The following is a 23,092-nucleotide window of genomic DNA, read 5'->3' as shown; positions in this document are numbered from 1 at the left end:
TTGGGAAGATTAATATCAGCAGAAAATTTTTGGGAGCCGGGCCAACACATCTCTAATGAGAGTGTGGAAGTTAGAAATCCACCTTGAACAAATGTTCAGAAAACCCTCATTAAAATAATCTGCAAAGGACATTCCTTTATAATAATCCTATTTTTACGTATTATTATGTGGTTCTTTTATTTGTGGTCCTTAAAACATGTTTACTTTTTACGGTCATGTAGCCTCTCTTTCACCGATTTGGGACAAAGAATAATATAAAGGAATTTACATAGTCAAGGATAGGGGTCTGGGAATAAATTCTCATTATGTACTAATAACGCATAGAAAAAGCTGTCTAGATTTTAAAGATTACCCCACAGGTATGCGACTGAGTGTTAATAGTTTCGTCTAAATTTTAATATTACATCTACCGCCGTGTCCATAAGCTTGCACGTAATGGCATATTATAGTTTCCAGTTAACAGTTTACTGCTAATGGTGGATGAGTAGGCGAATGCGTAGTATCTGGTTGAATGGCGTACTAAAATTAACTATCTTTGTTCATTGTCTCCGCCTTCGGAAAGAAGGGAGCAAAAGAAAGGAATCCACGGATGAATTATTATTATTATTATTATTATTATTATTATTACCTGTGACCTATATTAGCGTAGGTTGTGTATACTTATTTCTAATAGCGCCATTTATTTCAAAATTACTGATTTGGTTCATAACCACGTTGGAGATGGAAAATAAATACATGTTACACCATGTGTCGCGACTCTCCTATTTACATATATAAGGTGATTCATGAAGATATGCGAATATTTTAATATGTTACTCTACAAGTACAACTAAAGAAAAAAGTTCGTACAAACATAGGTCCGTAAATGTTTAGTTACGGAGTTACGGCTAACAAAAATTTTGCCTTAAATTCAGCAAATTCACTAACATGAAGCCATCGCAAAACTGTACGAGGTTAAAGTAAAGCACGATTTCCATTCATTTTGTTTTTATTGGTCTGATGACTCTAGTAAAACATGTGCCAGACGTGTATCTGTAGTAGTTTTCCAGAACATCCAGAGAAGCAAAGATTATTATAGAAGTAAATTTGTTTAATTAAGAACAACATTGTGAAACTGAAACAAGCAACAAAATCTGTTCACACACGGGCAGCTAAATGCACTGATCTCGGTGGAAACATTTTTGAACTTTTATTGTGATTGTATTGTGAAATTGTATGTATTCTGTACAACTTCCTTAACAATGAGTTTTGTTTTTTCCGGTTGAAGATGAATTCACGAGTGTATTAATAAAAGCAGATTATCTGACACATTCATACAGTTTCCAAAATTAAATTCTCTACAACTTCTGTTGAAAACTGTCTGCAACTGTCTGCAATTTAAAAATTAAATTGGATCAAGTAGTTAATAAATAAAAAATTTTACGAAATTACGTCGTTGCTTCTCTGGATGTTCTGGAAAACTACTGCAGATACACGTCTGGCACATGTTTTGTTAGATTCACCAGATCAATAACAACAAAATAAATGGAAATCGTGCTTTACTTTAACCTCGTATAGTTTTGCGATGGCTTCATATCAGCGAAGTTGCTAAATTTCAGGAAAAATCTTTTATTAGCCGTAATTCCGTAACTAAATATTTGCGGACACATGTTTATATCAACTTTTTTCTTTAGTTTTATTTGTAGAATTACAGATTAAAATATTTGCATACCTTCGTGAATTACCCAGTATACAGTGAACTGTAACAGCTCTTAACACTCCTTAGCATACTCATTCAGTTATCTTAAGGTGTTACGACTTCGTCCGCTTTAAATTTTTCCCCAGGCAAAGTTCAGCTTCAATCAGGCGTGGGCATGTTTAACAGAAACTACTGTCAGTTCGGATATAAGCCCGAAAGAATATAATCAGTTAATCACACTGAGAAAGCGTTTGAAATAAAGTGAGATAGTAATTGAATCGTCAAACTTGATCCGATGATACGCTCATTAGATTTGTCGAAGAGAAGATAGAAACACCGAGCAGACTCCGGTGCTAGAAAGTAGTTAGTATAAAAACTTATTAGTCGTAGTGAATGAAAACAGAGATGGTAAGTTTACTAATGCATTCAATTGCAGATTGAAAAGCACACTCTTATCTACATCATATAACATCTAAAGACATACATGGCAAAGCGTGCTTCCCATTGTACCAGATATTAGAGGTTCGTCCCATCCCGTCCACGTGTAGAGCAAAGCGTACTGTTAGCGCCAAAGGCTGCTATACTAGCCGACCTGATTCGGATGTAGGCGAACTGACACGAATCTATGTGAGACTCCACATGCCAAACAAGCAAGCATTTAAAATACGTAACAGGAATGAAGCTACACGATTCACGAATCATACATGTCCCTTTCATAGTTTAGATTAATGTGACGTCATGGATAGTAGATTTTCAGAATGAGGGAATTTCCTGCGGAGCCTGTAAAAGCAAAGTCGACGTCAGAAAAGTGAGCGATAAAGAGATGGGTTAAAGACGATCAGTATAGCGGACCAACTAGCGTGTTTTTTTTTATGAGGGAGCACTGTTCCGTTTTTTTGTGATATTTCGTGAAAATGTGGAAATCTTTCAAATTGCACTCATTATTGAGGAAAAATCGAACAACCCTCAGGAATCATAGATAGAGTATCGTGTTATAAGGAAGGAGTAGTTACACGCTAGCGACTTGACACGCGCTAATGATTTTCTGTGGAAAGACGAGGAAGGGGAAATTGTGAGCTGCGAATGACAGTAGAGAATACTTGAAAGTGGAACGTTTTACAAACTCGACACTTGTTCCGTGCTCTTTTCCGCAAGATCCGACATACATAGAAATGAACATTTCGGCTGCAGCATAAAATTTCATCATAGATATATTACACAATCATAAATATCTGAGAGGAAATAAAATCGCGTAGCTAACCGTATTCCGCGTGTTGAGATAACGTGTTTGGCTCAAAATTGTGCTGACTGGCTCTTTCACTCGACATCGTCGCCCACAACCTGTTGACTTTTATGCCAGTCTGCACTTTGGACCTCAGGCGTGTGTTCGGCAAGAACGACAGCCTACCTAGAGAACTGCGGTCTTCAATCACAGATACGGGAGTCGTGTAGCATCACAGCTTTTTAATAAAAGTTTCCCTCATATCAAGAGACATGTTACCAAATGACAGCGTCTAGAACGCTTAAATTGAATAATATTTAATTTTATTCTGACAAGCATCTATGTAATGCAGCGAAGCATGAGCTTTCTAATACCAACATAAAAAAATACACAAAAATAATAACGTTAAAGTGCTTTAAGAAGTTAATGTGCGTTTACTATTGTGAAAAGATCTCTTGCTCTCTTTGGTTCTGGTCTCTCTTGCACTCTTATTCTCTTTCTATCTTTCTTGTACTTGTTATGTTAAGCTATCGTCTCTGTTATCACTGCCGATACGAGGTTGTCGCCTTGCTGTATTAAGTCATAAAGTGTCGTGAAAGCTGTTTCACATTTAGAAAACTTAAAAAAAGTATTTTCTGCTTGTAGGCTACGTTATTTAATCATCCTTTCTGTGAAAAGTGTAGTAAGCGCATACCAGGGAAAGAAAGTGAAATATTGAAACACGGAGACTTTATGTTTGGCTCGCGATCTTTTTATGTGCTATTTTGTGCGTGATTACCATTTAATTTTTATACTCATTTTAACCTGTAAATCATATTTAGTTTTTTGAAGGCCAATAATCTTTTTGGATAAAGCTTTCCCTTCTGCTCGCGGCCAAATGCGTATAGAAACTGCCAAACGAATCCTTCTCCAAATACACTGTGAGCCGTAGCTAATTTCATAAGTCTAGCCAAGAAAGTCATAATAGTGGTAATTATTCTTGTGTCATGCAAATTAATTACAATAAATCAAAAAGACAAAATTCCATTGTTTGGCCCCAGTCCTTCTTATAAAGTTGCAGCCAAAGATAGAATTTTCAGTAAATAATTTACGTAACGTCAAGTTTGCCTATTATTAAACGCAAGTTTTACTTCAAATTAGAGGCGGTAACGCTATAGTCGCTCTACACATGTGGCGCATAGAAGAAATAGCAGGAACGTCTTTACTCACATACTTTTACTGGGCGCAGACAAATGAGCTCGGGAAAGGGCCACTATCTCCGCTTCGTACTTAACGAGATCGAATCTAAATAGCCATCAAGTCTAAATACTCTACCAAACTTCTGAGAGTGCGTGAAGTAGGAGCGCGAATTTCGTAATGTTAGTGGTGCTTCAAATCTGGTAGGTAACATTTTTAGTCGTTAAAAAGAGCGTGAGTCTTTTTTAAAAAATAATAACGTTTTCTGAGTTTGAGAAGTTTCTACCGTTGACTTCTTCGCTTATAATAAATGGCAACAGACTGCGCGTACATACTGACCAGCGAAAACATTATGAGCACATAGTTAACAGCACGTTGTTCCTCTTTTGAAACTCAGTACTGCGGTGATTGTGCGTGAGGTGGATTCGACAGGTACTTAGTATGTTCCCGGAGGTATGTGGTAACCGATGTCTAGGCACAGGTCACGCAATTCCTGTTAAGTACAGGTCGGTGGTTCGTGGGCCGGAGAGCTGTCAATCAACAGCGTCCCAGATCTGTTGCAATAGGTTCAGATCAGGAGAATTTGGTGACCCAAAACATCAAAGCGATTACACTATCGTGCTCCTGAAACCACTGTAGCACGATGCAGAAATTGTGATCCAGGCAGTTATAGTGCTGAAGATGATATGGCCATCAAGCATGATGGGTGGCGGGTCGTCCGCAATTATGTTTGCGTTGCCCACAGCTGTTACGGCGCCTTAGACTACTACCACAGGTCCTATGTAAACTCATGTGAACGTCGCCAATGGCGTAAAACACTGGCCGAGGTACGGTGCATGTTTCGGACCGACGTTCGCCTGGATGACGGCGTATCTGGACATGACCATCGATTTGGCGTAACAAGAAAGGTGATTTGTCCGGCAAGGTGACACTTTTCCAGGGTCAAATTTCGACGTAATTTTGATCAATGCATCCGTGATTGGCTAAGTGATTCGGTTAACGTGGAAACACATATGGGATGTGTGTTCCGGAGCCCGACGTTCAAGAAAACGCGCTGAGCGGCGTATTATGAAGCGCACATGCCTGCAGCAGCACACCACTCCGTCGTCAGGTGTTTCAGTGATTACCACGTGCCCCGCTTTAGAGAGCTGGCAAGTCTCCACGTCCACGATCTGTGACGATGCGTGAACGTCCAACACCTTTGTGCCATGTGACAAAAAGTACCACCACAGCTGTATGTTGAGAATGTCTTTATTCTATCACACGACTAGTTTCGGTGGCACATTACCGCCATCCTCAGGCCCCATCATTGCCAAAAGAGTGCTTGATTTCCTTGGCGCATTTACTGCAGGATCTTTGTTACTAGCACACGTGGGCTAGCTTTCATTAGGTGTCTGTACTCGAAACCGCGTTGTCTGCAATGGCATTGGAGACAACACGGTTTCGAATGTAGACTCCTAGTGAAAGCTAGCCCACGTGTGCTAGTAACAAGGATCCTGTAGTAAATGCGCCAAGGAAATCAAGCACTCTTTTGGTGGTGGTGGTGGTGGGGCCTGAGGATGGCGGTAATGTGCCACCGAAACTAGTCGAGTGATAGAATAAAGACATTCTCAACATACAGCTGTGGTGGTACTTTTTCTCACAAATATCATCAACTGAAATCCGTCGTCCATTCAATAATGTAGACATCCATAATCATATCTTGTCCCCTACTCGTTCTTTCACCGTCTTTCAACCACTTTCCTTGGATGTTCACGACAGTGGCCTGCTGGCAGAGACCAGTGTCGCCGTGAATTTGACGATTTGCGGCCCTTATCGTTGCTAGAATATACTCAGCTCCTCTTGTATAGTTTCCATCACGTGCCTTGAGCACTAGAAGCGGAATTAAATCTCGTGGTGGGCAATGATCATAATGTTTCGTCTCATCAGTGCATTTACTTTCGTTCATACTATCTCCATAATGGAGCTCGCTAACGATGACAATCAACAAAAGGCTAGCGGTGCAACTATTTTTCATTACCACTATTGTGCCGGCAAGAAGTAGACGCTACCTGCTTCAAGTGTATCTCTTTTGCATTCGGACAAAAAAAAAAATGGTTCAAGTGGCTCTGAGCACTATGGGACTTAACATCTGTGGTCATCAGTCCCCTAGAACTTAGAACTACTTAAACCTAGCTAACCTAAGGACATCACACACTTCCATGCCCGTGGCAGGATTCGAACCTGCGACCGTAGCGGTCACGCGGTTCCAGACTGAAGCGCCTAGAACCGCACGGCCACACCGGCCGGCTCATTCGTACATTATTAAAATGTACTACATTAAATGATAAAGTTACACTTTCCAGTTACGTTAAAGTGACCACCTGTCAAAAACCTGAATAACCACATTCTGCAAGCGCAGACCGCTGAAAGAGAATCAGTGAGGTTCTAGAAGATACCAAGAGGGATGTGGAGCCACGCCGACACCAGCGGCCAGCTGCGCTAAGTTTCTCGGATTGTGAATACATGGCGCAAACAGCCCGATCGAGATGTTGCCACAGATTTTCGATTAGGTTTAAATACAACGAGCTTGGTGGCCAGGGGAGTACGGTAAACTTATGCTGGTGTTCTCCGTACCACACACGTACACTGCGAGCTGTGTGACACGTTGCAATGTCCTGGTGGCAGATGCCATCGTGCCGAGGAAAAATAAATTGCAAATAGTTGTGGACATGGTCCCCAAGGATGGATGCGTACTTGTGTTGAATCACCGTACCTTCCAGAATGACGTGGTCGCCCAAGGAAGGCCATGAAAACATTTCCCAGACCACTGCGCATGCACGCTGTTTGTTTTCACGCCGTACCCGCCAACGGCCATGTGTCGGATGGAGCGTAAAACGTGATTCACCTCAAAAGGCCACTTGTCGTCACTCAGTGGACTTCCAGCCTCCGAGAAACAGCAGTCAGCATAGTGCATGAACCAGGCGTCTGCTACAGAGGCCCGTACAGAGTAAAATTCTCTGAACAGTCGTTGAGGACACACTGCTAGCAACCCCTTGGTTCATCAGAGCGGTAGTTTCTCAACAGTTGCGCATCTATTCGCTCGGCTCCGGAGCCGTCCTTCACCCATTTCATTTATCGCCCGTGCTGCGCCACAGTTATCTCGGCATCACATTTGGATAGTGTAACTCTACTATGGGTGATATAATTTAACCACGGAGGCACGCGGACTCTTTACAGACCTAGACGTATCGGAAATGCTTCGACCCTTGGCCCGAAAGCCAATGATAATACCGTTTTGGAAGTCGGATAAATCGCTCCGTTCCGCGACTGCACTATCTTCCACGTGCCCCCCCCCCCCCCCCCCCCTCCCTGCCCACCACACACACACCGGCACGCTTATATACGAGGGCTATCCACCAAGTACATTACGTTTTCGTTTGTGTCCGTTAGGGGCGGGGCTAGCGCGGCCATCTTGGTGTCATGGCATTCCGCCGCTCAGTCGGCATCCTGCCGTGCTAGTGAGAGGTTCGTGCTGTACTCCGTTGAGTTAATGTGACAGTTTGAAATGTCAGCGTTAATTGAAAATGCCGCGAAGTGTGAAGTGGGTGCTGTAATAAGGTTTTTGACTGCAAAAAACTGTTCACCGATAGAAGTGAAGTGTATGGGGACAACATAATCACTGAAGGTGGAGTGCGTCATAAAATTTAAAAATGGCCGAACTAACGTTCACGACGAGGAGCGAAGTGGAAGACCCAGCATAGTGACTGCCGAACTTGTCGAAAAAGTCGATGCCGCGGTCCGTGAAACCGTAATTTCACAATAACGGAACTCTCTATGAGTTTTCCACAAATTTCACGAAGTTTGTTGCACGAAATCATTTCCGAAAAGCATGGTTACCACAAGTTTTGTGAAAGATGGATACCAAAAATCTTGCCAGAGATTCACAAAACTCATGAATGGCTGCAGCGTTAACGTTTTTGGACGCTTACGAGAAAGATGGCGACTCATTACTCGATCGCTTCGTTACTGGTGACGAAACATGGGTTAAGCATGCGAACTGCGAGACAAAATTGCAGTCAATGCAGTGGGGGCACACAAATTCCCCCCAAAAACCCAAGAAATGCATGCAGACAATGTCGGCAAGGAAGGTGATGGCGACTGTCTTTTGGGACAGAAAAGGTGTGATTTTTGTGGATTTCCTGGAAAGAGGCACTACAATAAACTCTCAAAGGTATTGCCAAACTCTGCACAACCTCAGAAGAGCAATACAAAACAAGCGCAGGGGAAAGTTGGGCTCAAAGATCTTGCTGATTGACGACAAAGCCCGGGCCCACACGGCAAATGCCACTCGGGAAGTTCTCGAATCTTTTAAGTGGGAGTTGTTTCCTCATCCGCCGTACAGTCCAGACCTGGCACCGAGCGACTTCCACTTATTCCCAGCAATGAAGAAGTGGTTGGCTATGCAGCGTTTTGATGACGATGCACAGCTTCAAGAAGAGGTAACCACGTGGTTGAAGGCGCAGGCGGCCGAATTTTACGACGAAGGAATTTCCAAGCTCGTCCATCGCTACGATAAGTGCCTTAATTTAAATGGCAACTATGTAGAAAAGTAGTATTTAAGTGTGGCTTTCATCTGTATATAATAAAAAAAATTTCCAATCCTTTATTTATTTTTAATTCGAAAACGTAATGTACTTTGTGGATAGCCCTCGTATATCCTCTACTGTTAGTGCTGCCATCTGCCGTCTGAGAGTAGTCGAACATAGGTGGTGGTTATGTCCCTGGACCACATACCTGCAGTGACTCGTAGAGGGAGACTAATGACAGATTGTCCGGAGCTCGTGGTCTCGCGGTAGCGTTTTCACTTCCGAGCACGGGGTCCCGGGTTCGATTCACGGTGGGGTCAGGGATTTTCACCTGCCTCGAGATGACTGAGTGTTGTTCTGAAGCCTACATCACCACCCCTCACCCACATTACAGTCGGAGGAAGGCAATGGCAAACCACCTCCACTAGGACCCTGCCTAGTATGGCGGTGTGGGTCTCCCGCATCGTTCCCCTATGCTCTGTCAAGGAGTATGGGACTTCGCCATCATCATCAATGACAGATTGGTTCGTTTGTGTTAGAAATTTTTCACTTCAAATAATATGCGTTACTTATTTGCAAATGGACATGTTCGCAACGGCTGTGTTTGGGAACCTCTGCCCGCCGCGGTGACCGAGCGGTTCTAGGCGCTTCAGTCCGGACCTACACAGCTGCTACGGTCACAGGTTCGAATCCTCCCTTGGGCATGGACGTGTGTGCTGTCCTTAGGTTAGTTAGGTTTAAGTAGTTCTAAGTTCTAGGGGACTGATGACCATAGATGTTAAGTCCCATAGTGCTCAGAGCCATTTTTTAAGTAGTTCTAAGTTCTAGGGGACTGATGACCTCAGATGTTAAGTCCTATAGTGCTCGGACCCATTTGAACCATTTTTGGGAGCCTCCAGGCCAGTGATTTAAAAGAATATTTACAATTTTTTGTAATTTTCCGCAATGCCGTTGGAGAGTATTAAATAGCGTGTTACATCAACTCTTTCCGTACTTTTCCAGTACCTGCACTTCTGCATGCCTGACAGCGGCGCTGATATTTTTAATCACCACTTGTCATTACCAGTACATCCATTTGCTTCACAGTAGGTAGGCTATACTAAATGGTTTTTCTTCAACTCGCACGTCACATATACGAAACAGCTATTTCATGAAATTGGACATTGTCAACAGAGCACGTCATCTAATTTTCTCGACTGTCGTTGTTGTTGTGGTCTTCAGTCCTGAGACTGGTTTGATGCAGCTCTCCATGCTACTCTATCCTGTGCAAGCTTCTTCATCTCCCAGTACCTACTGCAACCTACATCCTTCTGAATCTGCTTAGTGTATTCATCTCTTGGTCTCCTTCTACGATTTTTACCCTCCACGCTGCCCTCCAATGCTAAATTTGTGATCCCTTGATGCCTCAAAACATGTCCTATCAACCGATCCCTTCTTCTAGTCAAGTTGTGCCACAAACTTCTCTTCTCCCCAATCCTATTCAATACCTCCTCATTAGTTACGTGATCTACCCACCTTATCTTCAGCATTCTTCTGTAGCACCACATTTCCAAAGCTTCTATTCTCTTCTTGTCCAAACTGGTTATCGTCCATATTTCACTTCCATACATGGCTACACTCCATACAAATACTTTCAGAAACGACTTCCTGACACTTAAATCTATACTCGATGTTAACAAATTTCTCTTCTTCAGAAACGATTTCCTTGCTATTGCCAGTCTACATTTTATATCCTCTCTACTTCGACCATCATCAGTTATTTTACTCCCTAAATAACAAAACTCCTTTACTACTTTAAGTGTCTCATTTCCTAATCTAATCCCCTCAGCATCACCCGGTTTAATTTGACTACATTCCATTATCCTCGTTTTGCTTTTGTTGATGTTCATCTTATATCCTCCTTTCAAGACACTGTCCATTCCGTTCAACTGCTCTTCCAAGTCCTTTGCTGTCTCTGACAGAATTACAATGTCATCGGCGAACCTCAAAGTTTTTACTTCTTCTCCATGCATTTTAATACCTACTCCGAATTTTTCTTTTGTTTACTGCTTGCTCAATATACAGATTGAATAACATCGTGGAGAGGCTACAACCACGTCTCATTCCTTTCGCAACCACTGCTTCCCTTTCATGCCCCTCGACTCTTATAACTGCCATGTGGTTTCTGTACAAATTGTAAATAGCCTTTCGCTCCCTGTATTTTACCCCTGCCACCTTCAGAATTTGAAAGAGAGTATTCCAGTTAACGTTGTCAAAAGCTTTCTCTAAGTCTACAAATGCTAGAAACGTAGGTTTGCCTTTTCTTAATCTTTCTTCTAAGATAAGTCGTAAGGTTAGTATTGCCTCACGTGTTCCAACATTTCTACGGAATCCAAACTGATCTTCCCCGAGGTCCGCTTCTACCAGTTTTTCCATTCGTCTGTAAAGAATTCGCGTTAGTATTTTACAGCTGTGACTTATTAAACTGATAGTTCGGTAATTTTCACATCTGTCAACACCTGCTTCCTTTGGGATTGGAATTATTATATTCTTCTTGAAGTCTGTGGGTATTTCGCCTGTCTCATACATCTTGCTCACCAGATGGTAGAGTTTTGTCATGACTGGCTCTCCCAAGGCCATCAGTAGTTCTAATGGAATGTTGTCTACTCCCGGGGCCTTGTTTCGACTCAGGTCTTTCAGTGCTCTGTCAAACTCTTCACGCAGTATCTTATCTCCCATTTCATCTTCATCTACATCCTCTTCCATTTCCATAATATTGTCCTCAAGTACATCGCCCTTGTATAAACGCTCTATATACTCCTTCCACCTTTCTGCCTTCCCTTCTTTGCTTAGAACTGGGTTTCCATCTGAGCTCTTGATATTCATACAAGTGGTTCTCTTCTCTCCAAAGGTCTCTTTAATTTTCCTGTAGGCAGTATCTATCTCACCCCTAGTGAGACAAGCCTCTACATCCTTACATTTATCCTCTAGCCATCCCTGCTTAGCCATTTTGCACTTCCTGTCGATCTCATTTTTGAGACGTTTGTATTCCTTTTTGCCTGCTTCATTTACTGCATTTTTATATTTTCTCCTTTCATCAATTAAATTCAATATTTCTTCTCTTACCCAAGGATTTCTATTAGCCCTCGTCTTTTTACCTACTTGATCCTCTGCTGCCTTCACTACTTCATCCCTCAGAGCTACCCATTCTTCTTCTACTGTATTTCTTTCCCCCATTCCTGTCAATTGTTCCCTTATGCTCTCCTTGAAACTCCGTACAACCTCTGGTTCTTTCAGTTTATCCAGGTACCATCTCCTTAAATTCCCACCTTTTTGCAGTTTCTTCAGTTTCAATCTGCAGTTCATAACCAGTAGATTGTGGTCAGAATCCACATCTGCCCCTGGAAATGTCTTACAATTTAAAACCTGGTTCCTAAATCTCTGTCATACCATTATATAATCTATCTGATACCTTTTAGTATCTCCAGGATTCTTCCAGGTATACAACCTTCTTTCATGATTCTTGAACCAAGTGTTAGCTATGATTAAGTTATGCTCTGTGCAAAATTCTACAAGGCGGCTTCCTCTTTCATTTCTTCCCCCCAATCCAGATTCACCTACTATGTTTCCTTCTCTCCCTTTTCCTACTGACTAATTCCAGTCACCCATGACTATTAAATTTTCGTCTCCCTTCACTACCAGAATAATTTATTTTATCTCGTCATACATTTCATCAATTTTTTCATCATCTGCAGAGCTAGTTGGCATATAAACTTGTACTACTGTAGTAGGCATGGGCTTTGTGTCTATCCTGGCCACAATAATGCGTTCACTATGCTGTTTGTAGTAGCTAACCCGCACTCCTATTTTTTTATTCATTATTAAACCTACTCCTGCATTACCCCTATTTGATTTTGTATTTATAACCCTGTAATCACCTGACCAAAAGTCTTGTTCCTCCTGCCACCGAACTTCACCAATTCCCACTATATCTAACTTTAACCTATCCATTTCCCTTTTTAAATTTTCTAACCTACCTGCCCGATTAAGGGATCTGACATTCCACGCTCCGATCCGTAGAATGCCAGTTTTCTTTCTGCTGATAACAACGTCCTCTTGAGTAGTCCCCGCCCGGAGATCCGAATGGGGGACTATTTTACCTCCGGAATATTTTACCCAAGAGGACGCCATCATCATTTAATCATACAGTAAAGCTGCATGTCCTCGGGAAAAATTACGGCTGTAGTTTCCCCTTGCTTTCAGCCGTTCGCAGTACCAGCACAGCAAGGCCGTTTTGGTTATTGTCACAAGGCCAGATCAGTCAATCATCCAGACTGTTGCCCCTGCAACTACTGAAAAGGCTGCTGCCCCTCTTCAGGAACCACATGTTTGTCTGGCCTCTCAACAGATACCCCTCCGTTGTGGTTGCACCTACGGTACGGCCATCTGAATCGCTGAGGCACGCAAGCCTCCCCACCAACGGCAAGGTCCATGGTTCATGTCTTTATTCAAATTGTCATTATTGCAAAAGTTTATTTTGTATTTTGTAACCATTACTGTGACGAGCTGGATGGTTCTGATTGTGTAATGTAAATGCGACGTGGAGCGCCAGGCTTTTGCAGAACGCACCTGCCCATGATGTCAGAGACTTCAACGTTGTACGGAAGGTTCTCCTTGTCCGGGTCCTCTGGAACCTCTTCATCTGTCTTCTCGCTTTCCACGCTCTTTTCGCGACGCTGCCTGTTCCGTTTCTTTTTGTCGCTTTTCTGGAAAAGACAAAAAGACGCATATGTCAACTTTGCAAAACAGCAGCGGACACAAAATAAGACATACTGAAACAATGAAAGAACTGTGGACCGAAAGAAAAAGGAAGGATACGTGAATACGAAGGTTCTACTGGCCTCACACAATCAGTGAACTGATAATTACTGCACTCAAGTATTAACGTCGGAATAGATCAGTGCAATACCCGCTACTTAATTCTGTTCCAATTAGTTATCGAATTCGTCAGTTACTAGGTTTGGGTACTTCACAATCTATATTACTTAACAACTAAAACGCTGACCACGACAAGTTCCAGGTTGCGTGGCAACAAAACTCTGATTTTCAATATTTTCTATAATCACAAATCGAATTTAAAAATTTAAAATGCTGTTACAGTCTGCTCATTAAGAGGTATAATATTAAAGTTTCAATACAGTAAGTCAAGTGCTAAAATTAGAAACTGCGTACGTATCTTGAGGTAACGTAACTTGTGGCGCGCAAAATACCCAGACTATATTCATCCAGCATTAGAGAATGAGAACAATTAGCGACTTTCTACAAATTTTCTACATACACTGACGGAAAGAAAATCGCAGCACCAAGGAGAGTTGCGATACGTGAACGAAAGTGGTAGGCGTTTTTCTACATCTGAAAGACGATGTCCGTTCAAATTTAGCGCCAGTCGCATAAGAGTGGCGCTAGCAGCACCATTGTGAGGATGCATATCAGGTTTGCTTTAAGTAGATTCTGCAATGGTCGTGAGCGTTAGTTATCTTTGAATTGGACCTGGCGAGTTGATGTTAGCCAAGAATTCCTTTAAGGCTACAAAGACACCATTATCAATACCTCACTGTGAAACTTCCTGGCAGATTAAAACTGTGTGCCCGACCGAGACTCGAACTCGGGACCTTTGCCTTTCGCGGGCAAGTACTCTACCAACTGAGCTACCGAAGCTCCTTTCAGGAGTGCTAGTTCTGCAAGTTTCGCAGGAGAGCTTCTGTAAAGTTTGGAAGGTAAGAGACGAGGTACTGGCAGAAGTAAAGCTGTGAGTACCGGGCGTGAGTCGTGCTTCGGTAGCTCAGTTGGTAGAGCACTTGCCCGCGAAAGGCAAAGGTCCCGAGTTCGAGTCTCGGTCGGGCACACAGTTTTAATCTGGCAGGAAGTTTCATATCAGCGCACACTCCGCTGCAGAGTGAAAATCTCATTCTGGAATACCTCACTATGTTTGAAAGAGGTCGTGTACAGGTCTACGAGAAGCGATAATGCAGAAAGACTTGGCAAGAACGTAGTTGCTATACGTGACTACCGGCAGCGATGGTCACGAGAATGTACGGTAGCTAGAAGACCAGGCTCTGGACGTTCGCACGGCACTACCTAGAGGGAATACCACTGGGTTCGGCGTATGCCTCTGGCGCAGCGCACTGCACCTGCAGCAGCAATTTCAGCAACAGCTAACCACACAGTGTCACAACGAACTTTACAAAACGATCTAGACGCCCTGTACCGTGCATTCCACCGACCCCAAACCACCGTCATATCCAGCTTTAGTGGTGCCAAGCGAGGGCTCACAGGACGGCAGAGTGGAGGTCTGTTCTGTTTTCTGATGAAAGCTGGTTCAGCCTCGGTGCCAGTGATGGCCGTGTGTTGGTTAGAAGCAGACGAGTTGAGGGCCTCCGCCCACCCAGTTTGCGTGCTAGACTCATTGGACCTACACCTGGACAGTGGTCTGGAATGCGATTTCGTATGACAACACGAGCAGTCGCTTGGTTATCCCACGCATCCTGAGTGCAAGTCTGTTCGTCAGTCTGGTGATTCGACCTGTCGTACTGCCATTCATGAACAGCAGCCCAGGGGGTATTTTCCAAAGGGATATCCGTTTACAATGAAATGAACACGCTTAGCTGCTTACAGGCGTTGACATACGTCAATGGGGACAGATGAAAATGTGTGCCCCGACCGGGACTCGAACCCGGGATCTCCTGCTTGCATGGCAGACGCTCTATCCATCTGAGCCACCGAGGACACAGAGGATAGCGCGACTGCAGGGATTTATCTCTGGCACGCCTCCCACATTCTCAACGTATTGTCCGCACTACATTCGTAGTGTCCCCCGCCCATTATACTCATTACTCGCGGCGCGTTGCCGATTCCCGTAAGAGTTCGGGCACTGCTTGTGCATTCGTACAGAAGAACAATACGGTCAAGTGACCGGTGAGCCTTAACTATATACATACTAAGTGCGGGACAATACGTTGAGAATGTGTGTTTCGCGGGAGGCGTGCCAGAGATAAATCCCTGCAGTCGCGCTATCCTCTGTGTCCTAGATGGCTCAGATGGATAGAGCGTCTGCCATGTAAGCAGGAGCGGGTTCTAGTCCCGGTCGGGGCACACATTTTCATCTGTCCCCGTTGACGTATGTCAACGACTGTAAGCAGCTAAGGGTGTTCATTTCATTGTAATTTAATTCTAACGAGCTGCATGGTCACCGATGGATATCTGTTTCCCACATACCACTTGTGTAATCCCTCTACAGTGTCGACATACTGCCTTGGCCTGCTCGATTACCAGCTCAGTCTCCAACCGAGCATATGTGGGACATCAACGGACCACATCTCCAGCATCACCCACAGGCAGCATTAACCGTTCCTGTATTGACCGACCAAGCGCAACAAGCATGGAACTCCATCCCACAAACTGACATACATCACCTGTACGGCACACTATATGCACGTTTTCAACAATCTGGCCGTTACCCCGGTTATTAATGTACCAGCATTTCACATTTGCAATGTCTCGTCTCGCGCTGACATTAATCTGTGATCTTGCAGTGTTTAATCACTTAAATATGTTACATAGACAAATATGTTCCCGAACTTTCTCTACTCTACATTGGTGTTGCGGTTTCCGTTCCGTCAGTGTAATTTCAAACCTTTTACGAAGTTTTTCTCAATGACATTCCGCAAAAATAAAGAAAGGAAAAAAGTTTATGGCTTACTACATTTTCTCTGTTCGTGCAGTAAAATTTCAGCATTAGGCATGACATTTTAATTTACTACTCATTCACCACAGCGCAATTCGCAGCACATTTTGCAGACACTATCTTGATAAAGGGGACAGCTGGGCCATGCCGGGTAAAGTTGGCCACTGAGGTCTTTGGCACTATAAGGTGCTGGCACGTCACGGGAAATGTTTCAACTTATTCTCCATGGAGGGCCTAGTCACCCTATAAAGTCTAATCTATTTGCTGTGCCGCTCCTCAGAGATATAATATGTTTTGTGAATTTTAGTTATCCTCATGTAAGGTAAGTGGTCGCTTCGTGTATTCGCTGTGGAGACGGAATGTGACTAAGTCGTCTTAATGTAGTTGTGTTCAGTCATCTTGTCTCCATACTCCTTGTTATTGAAATGTCGGCTCTGCTATTAGAGGGTAAACAGCATTTGTCTATCGGCGTCAGTGGGAACAAATTGGCAATCTCGGCGGTGGCTTATGGGCACTTTGCCCTCCAGGCACAGATTGCGCAGGGGGGGGGGGGGGGGGGGAGGGGGAGGGGGAGAGGATAGTCGTAACAACAACAGCTACCGAAAGAACGCGTCCACGGTGATACTTAGAAGTCCTCATAAGAGTGACCTAGAAGCAGCAAATAAAGCAAGAGAAGGAAAAGGGAATAAAACGAAGAAAAACAGAAAGTAGTCGAAGAGAAGAATGGCAATAAAAAGGAGAGAGCGGAGTGCAATAGAACGAACCCTGTAAGAGCTCTTTCTGAAGAAAATGATGAAAACAGGGAAAGCATGTACTGCGAAGAAAAACTGTCGAAGCCGGCCGGTGTGGCCATGCGGTTCTAGGCGCTTCAGTCTGGAACCGCGTGACCGCTACGGTCGCAGGTTCGAATCCTGCCTCGGGCATGGATGTGTGTGATGTCCTTAGGTTAGTTAGGTTTAAGTAGTTCTAAGTTCTAGGGGACTGATGACCACAGATGTTAAGTCCCATAGTGCTCAGAGTCATTTGAACCAAGCCAAAAACTGCCGAATTCCAGGCCAGAATAGCAGTGGATTTAGTCCCCATAGTTCTCCCTCTGGGCCCACGAACTCTGTACAGGAGGTGAAGAACACAGTTTGACTTTTATTTGTGAAAAGTGTCCATACTTTAATTCGCATCATGTTTTAGAGCAAAATACGTTTACTTCTTTGTTAAACCAGTTTTTTATCCGTTATTTGTGAGTTTACAACTAGGTGGCAACTTCCCCCGCTCATGTCGGGCAAAGTGGATATTTTGCCACTTTGTGAAAATTGAACTGCTTGAAGTATTTAATTTAATCCTAATTGAACTATTCGATATTTTCGGTCAATAGTTAAAGATTATAATCACTCATTTCTATGCATTTCCCTCTACAGCAATTTAAGAATTAGGAATACCTTAGCCTGGCTACTTTACCCGACTCTCCACTAGCAGTGCATTTATCTGCAAAATTATACCGTTATAAGACACTAGTTCCGATGATATGATTTCATAAAATTTAGATTCGCGAAACGGATGTTTTATACGTAAGGGTTCGATTCTTTGCACAATCGAGGGTGGGAGGGTTACTGGTGCACTCTATTCTGCCTTCTCCAGTTTTCTCCGAGTATATGATTTTCATAAACCCTTTCAAAGAATTGTTGACGTGAAATTGTATGGTTGATACGCTTCCGATGGAACTGAGCCACAGTACTTTGTGACTAAAAAAGTTGGACGGAGCGATCTGACGTCAGCCACACATCTTTGTCCCTTTTAAAGAGAATAGTCTCAACGTATGATAATTTCAAATTATTTACGACACGCCAATTCAGTTGCCATAGCACCCAAAGTCGAAGAAAGTAAGTTCCCAGTTTGACAGTTGAACTATATCCATCGGTACTTCTCAGCTCACAATACTATGCCAACGTTTACATGTAGCAAGACCGTCTCAGACAAATTAATGCGGAGAATGGACGTAAGCCGGAGACGGATTGAATTCGTGCGTAGGATTAACGACTGGTTCGTTGGCGCATCATTCAGCCTGATATATCTAGTACTACCTCGACGAAAATCCGTGTAATTTGTGGTTATTTCAAATTTATTATAATGACTTTATCATCATTGTCGACAAAAATGTTAAATCGCTGGGGAGAATGTCACTCAGCGCTTGTTTTTTTCCCCTCCAACGTACAAAGGAACGCTCCCTTGTCTGGACGTACTGGCGAGCAGTACGTAATTGTGGCCGCTCAGGTGACTGCCCGCATTATTCTGTATTATTGGCCTGAGGTTTGTAACCGCTGCATGACAAAAGGCAAATGAATAATTTCTCACGTGTCATATGAAACCCATTGTCGTTAATCCGCATTTTATTGTGGCATCTAATGTCACTGATGACCTAGGCTGATGCGAGAGAGGTGTTGTACAGTTATCCTCGCATGCTAGCGAAATTAAATAAAACGCTTACCCGCATCACAGTTTATTTAGTAAAAAGATAAAATATGAACAACAATCAAATATGTTTAAGAAGGTCACGTACAGAATCGGGGTTCTTAGGGGCGGTGGGGGGTCTTGGCGCTTGGTTCCTATTTGAGCTGGGAAAACATGGGGTGAAAAGTTTTTGGTTTAGCTCGGACCACGGCCATGTATATAACCATTAGAACATCTGTCTTACTGTAGCTATGTTATAGTGTATTAAACAAGGGTTGAAGGACGAATCGTAGCCGGCGACCAGGCAAATTATGAGAACCGATTAATTCCTTTCGAAAAAGAGGTTAATTGGGCTGAAATTAACGTTCATCTAATGTACCCATTTCCATACGCGTAGTTCGGATTTTACGTGCAAATGTTGGTTTTTGAAGCGCGCCACTTCTATAAACTTCTACGAATCGGTTCAGACGCCGGCCGTAGTGGCCGAGCGGTTCTAGGCGCTTCAGTCCGGAACCGCGCTGCTGATAAGGTTGCAGGTTCGAATCCTGCCACGGGCATGGATGTGTGTGATGTCCTTAGGTTAGTTAGCTTTAAGTAGTTCTAAGTTCTAGGGGACTGATGACCTCAGATAAATGGTAATGTTGTGTGATTAGGGCCTCCCGTCGGGTAGACCGTTCGCCGGGTGCAAGTCTTTCTATTTGACGCCACTTCAGCGAGTTGTGCGTCGATGGGGATGAAATGATGATGATTATGACAACACAACACCCAGTCCCTGAGCGGAGAAAATCTCCGACCCAGCCGGGAATCGAACCGGGGCTCTGAGGATTGACATATTGTCGCGCTGACCACTCAGCTACCGGGGGTGGACATGACCTCAGATGTTACGTCCCATAGTGCTCAGAGCCATTTGAACCAATCAGTTAAAACTTTGTGCTAAGGCAGAAAACAGATAAAGTCAAAACAAAAATTTTTATCTAATAATTTTATCCCCTTGTCGATACACGATAGTTCAAAGTCGAGCTAAATGTAATACGCAAAATTCATTCTTACCTGAACTGAATGCACGGAAATGGTTTAAAGTGATTCAGATAAGGGAAAAATGCATTTTTACCATTAAATTGAAAACTCGCTCTCAAAAATATGTTACTTCATTCGGAGTTTACGTACAAATAACACGATTTCTGTGAGTTTTCTTTTTTTTATACGCGCCCTTCTATGTTACAAGCTTGTGCGAATCGGTTCTAATTTTGTAAGAAGGCAGACGAATGCTAGTCCTGTTGTTTTGTGAAAGCTTTATCCGTTGCGACGATACAAGCAACATGGGTCGAAAGACAATACAATAACATATACCGGATCAGTCGTCACCGGAGACAACAAAAATGTACAACGGTTGCCAAGCTATGGCGATCCAATGTCGAAATTTATGGTAGAGTAAAAGACAGGAAGCAGAATGAAAAATTTTCCTTATTTATTTTTTTTAATCTTTTGACTGGTTTGATGCGGCGCGCTACGAATTCCTCTTCCGTGCCAACCTCATCTCCGAGTGGCACTTGCAACTTACGTCCTCAATTATTTGCTGGATGTATTCCTATCTTTTCCTCAACAGCTTTTGTCCTATTATAGCACAAAAAAGGACGAATACGTCCGCGGCAGAGTTAGGGATGTAAAAGAAGGCAACCAGATTTTCGACTTACCTGGCAGCGTCGAAGACGTTTAAATTAAAACATCTTGATGTATTCGCGCTTTCTTACGAGTTAACACCACTTCCCCCGCAGAGTGAGCTCTCTCAGCTGCAATCTGTAGGCTAAAGCCCTTGATCCGGCGCCCAAAATCAAAAAGATTTGCCAGCCATAGTAAACAATATATAATATCATATGGCTGAAGAGCATACATGCAATTGCTAAAAAAAAATTCAGAGGCGCTAAAATTTGTAGGGGTGAATTTGTTCCTGATGGGGATGACATCATGTATCACGTTAGTTTACTCGACAAGGTGAATTATATTGCACGACATGGGTGCTAATATTAATAAGTAAAAAAAAAAAAAACGCGAAAATGCTATTATGTTTTGAAACGTCTTTGAAGCTGGCGCATAAGTCGAAAAGCCCTTCTTTTGTATCGCCAACTCTGCCGAGGACATTTTCACCTTTCTGTTCTATGAAAAGAGCATTTTGCATTTTGGTAAAATAATATGTAAACAAGATGGCACAATGAGCGCGGTTTCTGAGGGAACCAGGTTTTCGACTTACCTGGCAGCTTTTCCACGCTCTTCTGCGCGATTACAGACTGTTCCGTAACTTTGCCTCAGACACACAGGCTCTGCACACAGGTAGCGTACGTAACTTTCCATCTCGTCATAGATTAAAATGCCATAGTGAAGGAGGTAAAAATCTTTAATTTGATTACTTATCTCGAGTTTTTGTGGGACATGTTGTGGCTCGTCTGTGATGCAGCCGTGACCAGTAATCGCAAGGTCCGTAAATAAATAAGGCTGGTCAGTAACTGCTACTGTTGGCTGACGCTGTGACGTCACTAAGCCACAGCGTCTGCCTCTGAAAGAGAGTTAAACGTGAGGGTCGCGCACGGTGTATTTGTGCTATGGTGGGTTGGCTGATTCGACTAAAGAGCGAGGTCACCGGTCCCATCGGATTAGGGAAAGAAATCGGCCGTGCCCTTTCAAAGGAACCGTCCCGGCATTTCCCCGAAGAGATTTAGGGGAATCGCGGAAAACCTGAATCAGGATGAGCACACAGCGACCAAACAGCGAGGTCATCGGTCCCATCGGATTAGGGAAAGAAATCGGCCGTGCCCTGTCGAAGGAACCATCCCGGCATTTCCCCAAAGAGATTTAGGGGAATCGCGGAAAACCTGAATCAGGATGACCACATAGCGACCAAACAGCGAGGTCATCGGTCCCATCGGATTAGGGAAAGAAATCGGCCGTGCCCTTTCAAAGGAACCATCCCGGCATTTCCCTGAAGAGATTTAGGGGAATCGCGGAAAACCTGAATCAGGATGACCACACAGCGACCAAACAGCGAGGTCATCGGTCCCATCGGATTAGGGAAAGAAATCGGCCGTGCCCTTTCAAAGGAACCATCCCGGCATTTCCCCGAAGAGATCTAGGGGAATCGCGGAAAACCTGAATCAGGATGACCACACAGCGACGAAACAGCGAGGTCATCGGTCCCATCGGATTAGGGAAAGAAATCGGCCGTGCCCTGTCGAAGGAACCATCCCGGCATTTCCCCAAAGAGATTTAGGGGAATCGCGGAAAACCTGAATCAGGATGACCACATAGCGACCAAACAGCGAGGTCATCGGTCCCATCGGATTAGGGAAAGAAATCGGCCGTGCCCTTTCAAAGGAACCATCCCGGCATTTCCCTGAAGAGATTTAGAGGAATCGCGGAAAACCTGAATCAGGATGACCACACAGCGACCAAACAGCGAGGTCATCGGTCCCATCGGATTAGGGAAAGAAATCGGCCGTGCCCTTTCAAAGGAACCATCCCGGCATTTCCCCAAAGAGATTTAGGGGAATCGCGGAAAACCTGAATCAGGATGACCACACAGCGACCAAACAGCGAGGTCATCGGTCCCATCGGATTAGGGAAAGAAATCGGCCGTGCCCTTTCAAAGGAACCATCCCGGCATTTCCCCAAAGAGATTTAGGGGAATCGCGGAAAACCTGAATCATGATGACCACACGCGGTATTGAACCTTCGTCATTGCGTTTGCGAGTCCATTAACCACTGCATCACCTCGCTCAGTTTTCTTGGTATGTTTTAGTTTATACTGAAATAATGAAATGCAATTCTGCTATTGCTGTAATGGTTGTCCTACATTATGTAACTTTCCAGCTCTTAAACGGACGCTACTAATTAAAAAGATGATTCAAGCATCTATCCAATCGAAACGCCAAAAAAGCGCCAAATGAAGTTATTTTTTTGTAGTTTCTGTCAAAGTAAATGTTCGAAATGAGCACGCAGTTTCGTAAGTCGGCTCCAAGAAACGTTTTAACGAGTAGAGAAGCTCAGTATACTGCTCATTTTCATTTTGTATTCGTCACAAGTTTTCACTCAAGAAGCTACACACTTGTCTTATTCATACAAAGCAGTTCAGTTAGCTAATTTAACTAAAACATTGTTCAAAACTATCTGGGTGGAAACTGAAACTGCGGCTTATCCAAGAACGTAAGCTTGACACGGTAGGTAGAGGATAGATGAGTTTCTCCCTGGGCAAACTGTAACTTTCTTGTGCAATGGCGCACAAAGTAATCAAC

The 23,092-nt window shown here is 43.5% G+C and overlaps 1 protein-coding gene and 1 non-coding gene across 2 annotated transcripts in view; both read right to left on the bottom strand.

The window, feature by feature from the left end:
- The window catches only part of LOC126456862 (SET domain-containing protein SmydA-8-like), a 283,466-nt gene that overhangs the window by 174,213 nt on the left and 86,161 nt on the right, over positions 1–23,092 (bottom strand). The window contains exon 2 of the mRNA XM_050092678.1: positions 13,253–13,389. Coding sequence (XP_049948635.1) covers positions 13,253–13,389 — 137 coding nt within the window. The remainder of the gene's footprint in view (positions 1–13,252; positions 13,390–23,092) is intronic.
- On the bottom strand, positions 15,336–15,409 carry Trnaa-ugc (transfer RNA alanine (anticodon UGC)). Its single transcript has one exon. It is a non-coding gene; the product is annotated as a tRNA-Ala (tRNA).

This window comes from Schistocerca serialis, chromosome 2 (assembly GCF_023864345.2).
Source record: "Schistocerca serialis cubense isolate TAMUIC-IGC-003099 chromosome 2, iqSchSeri2.2, whole genome shotgun sequence".
Classification (NCBI taxonomy): Eukaryota; Metazoa; Arthropoda; class Insecta; order Orthoptera; family Acrididae; genus Schistocerca; species Schistocerca serialis.
Note: the sequence above shows the minus strand (reverse complement) of the source record. Positions and strands in the feature narration are given on the sequence as shown.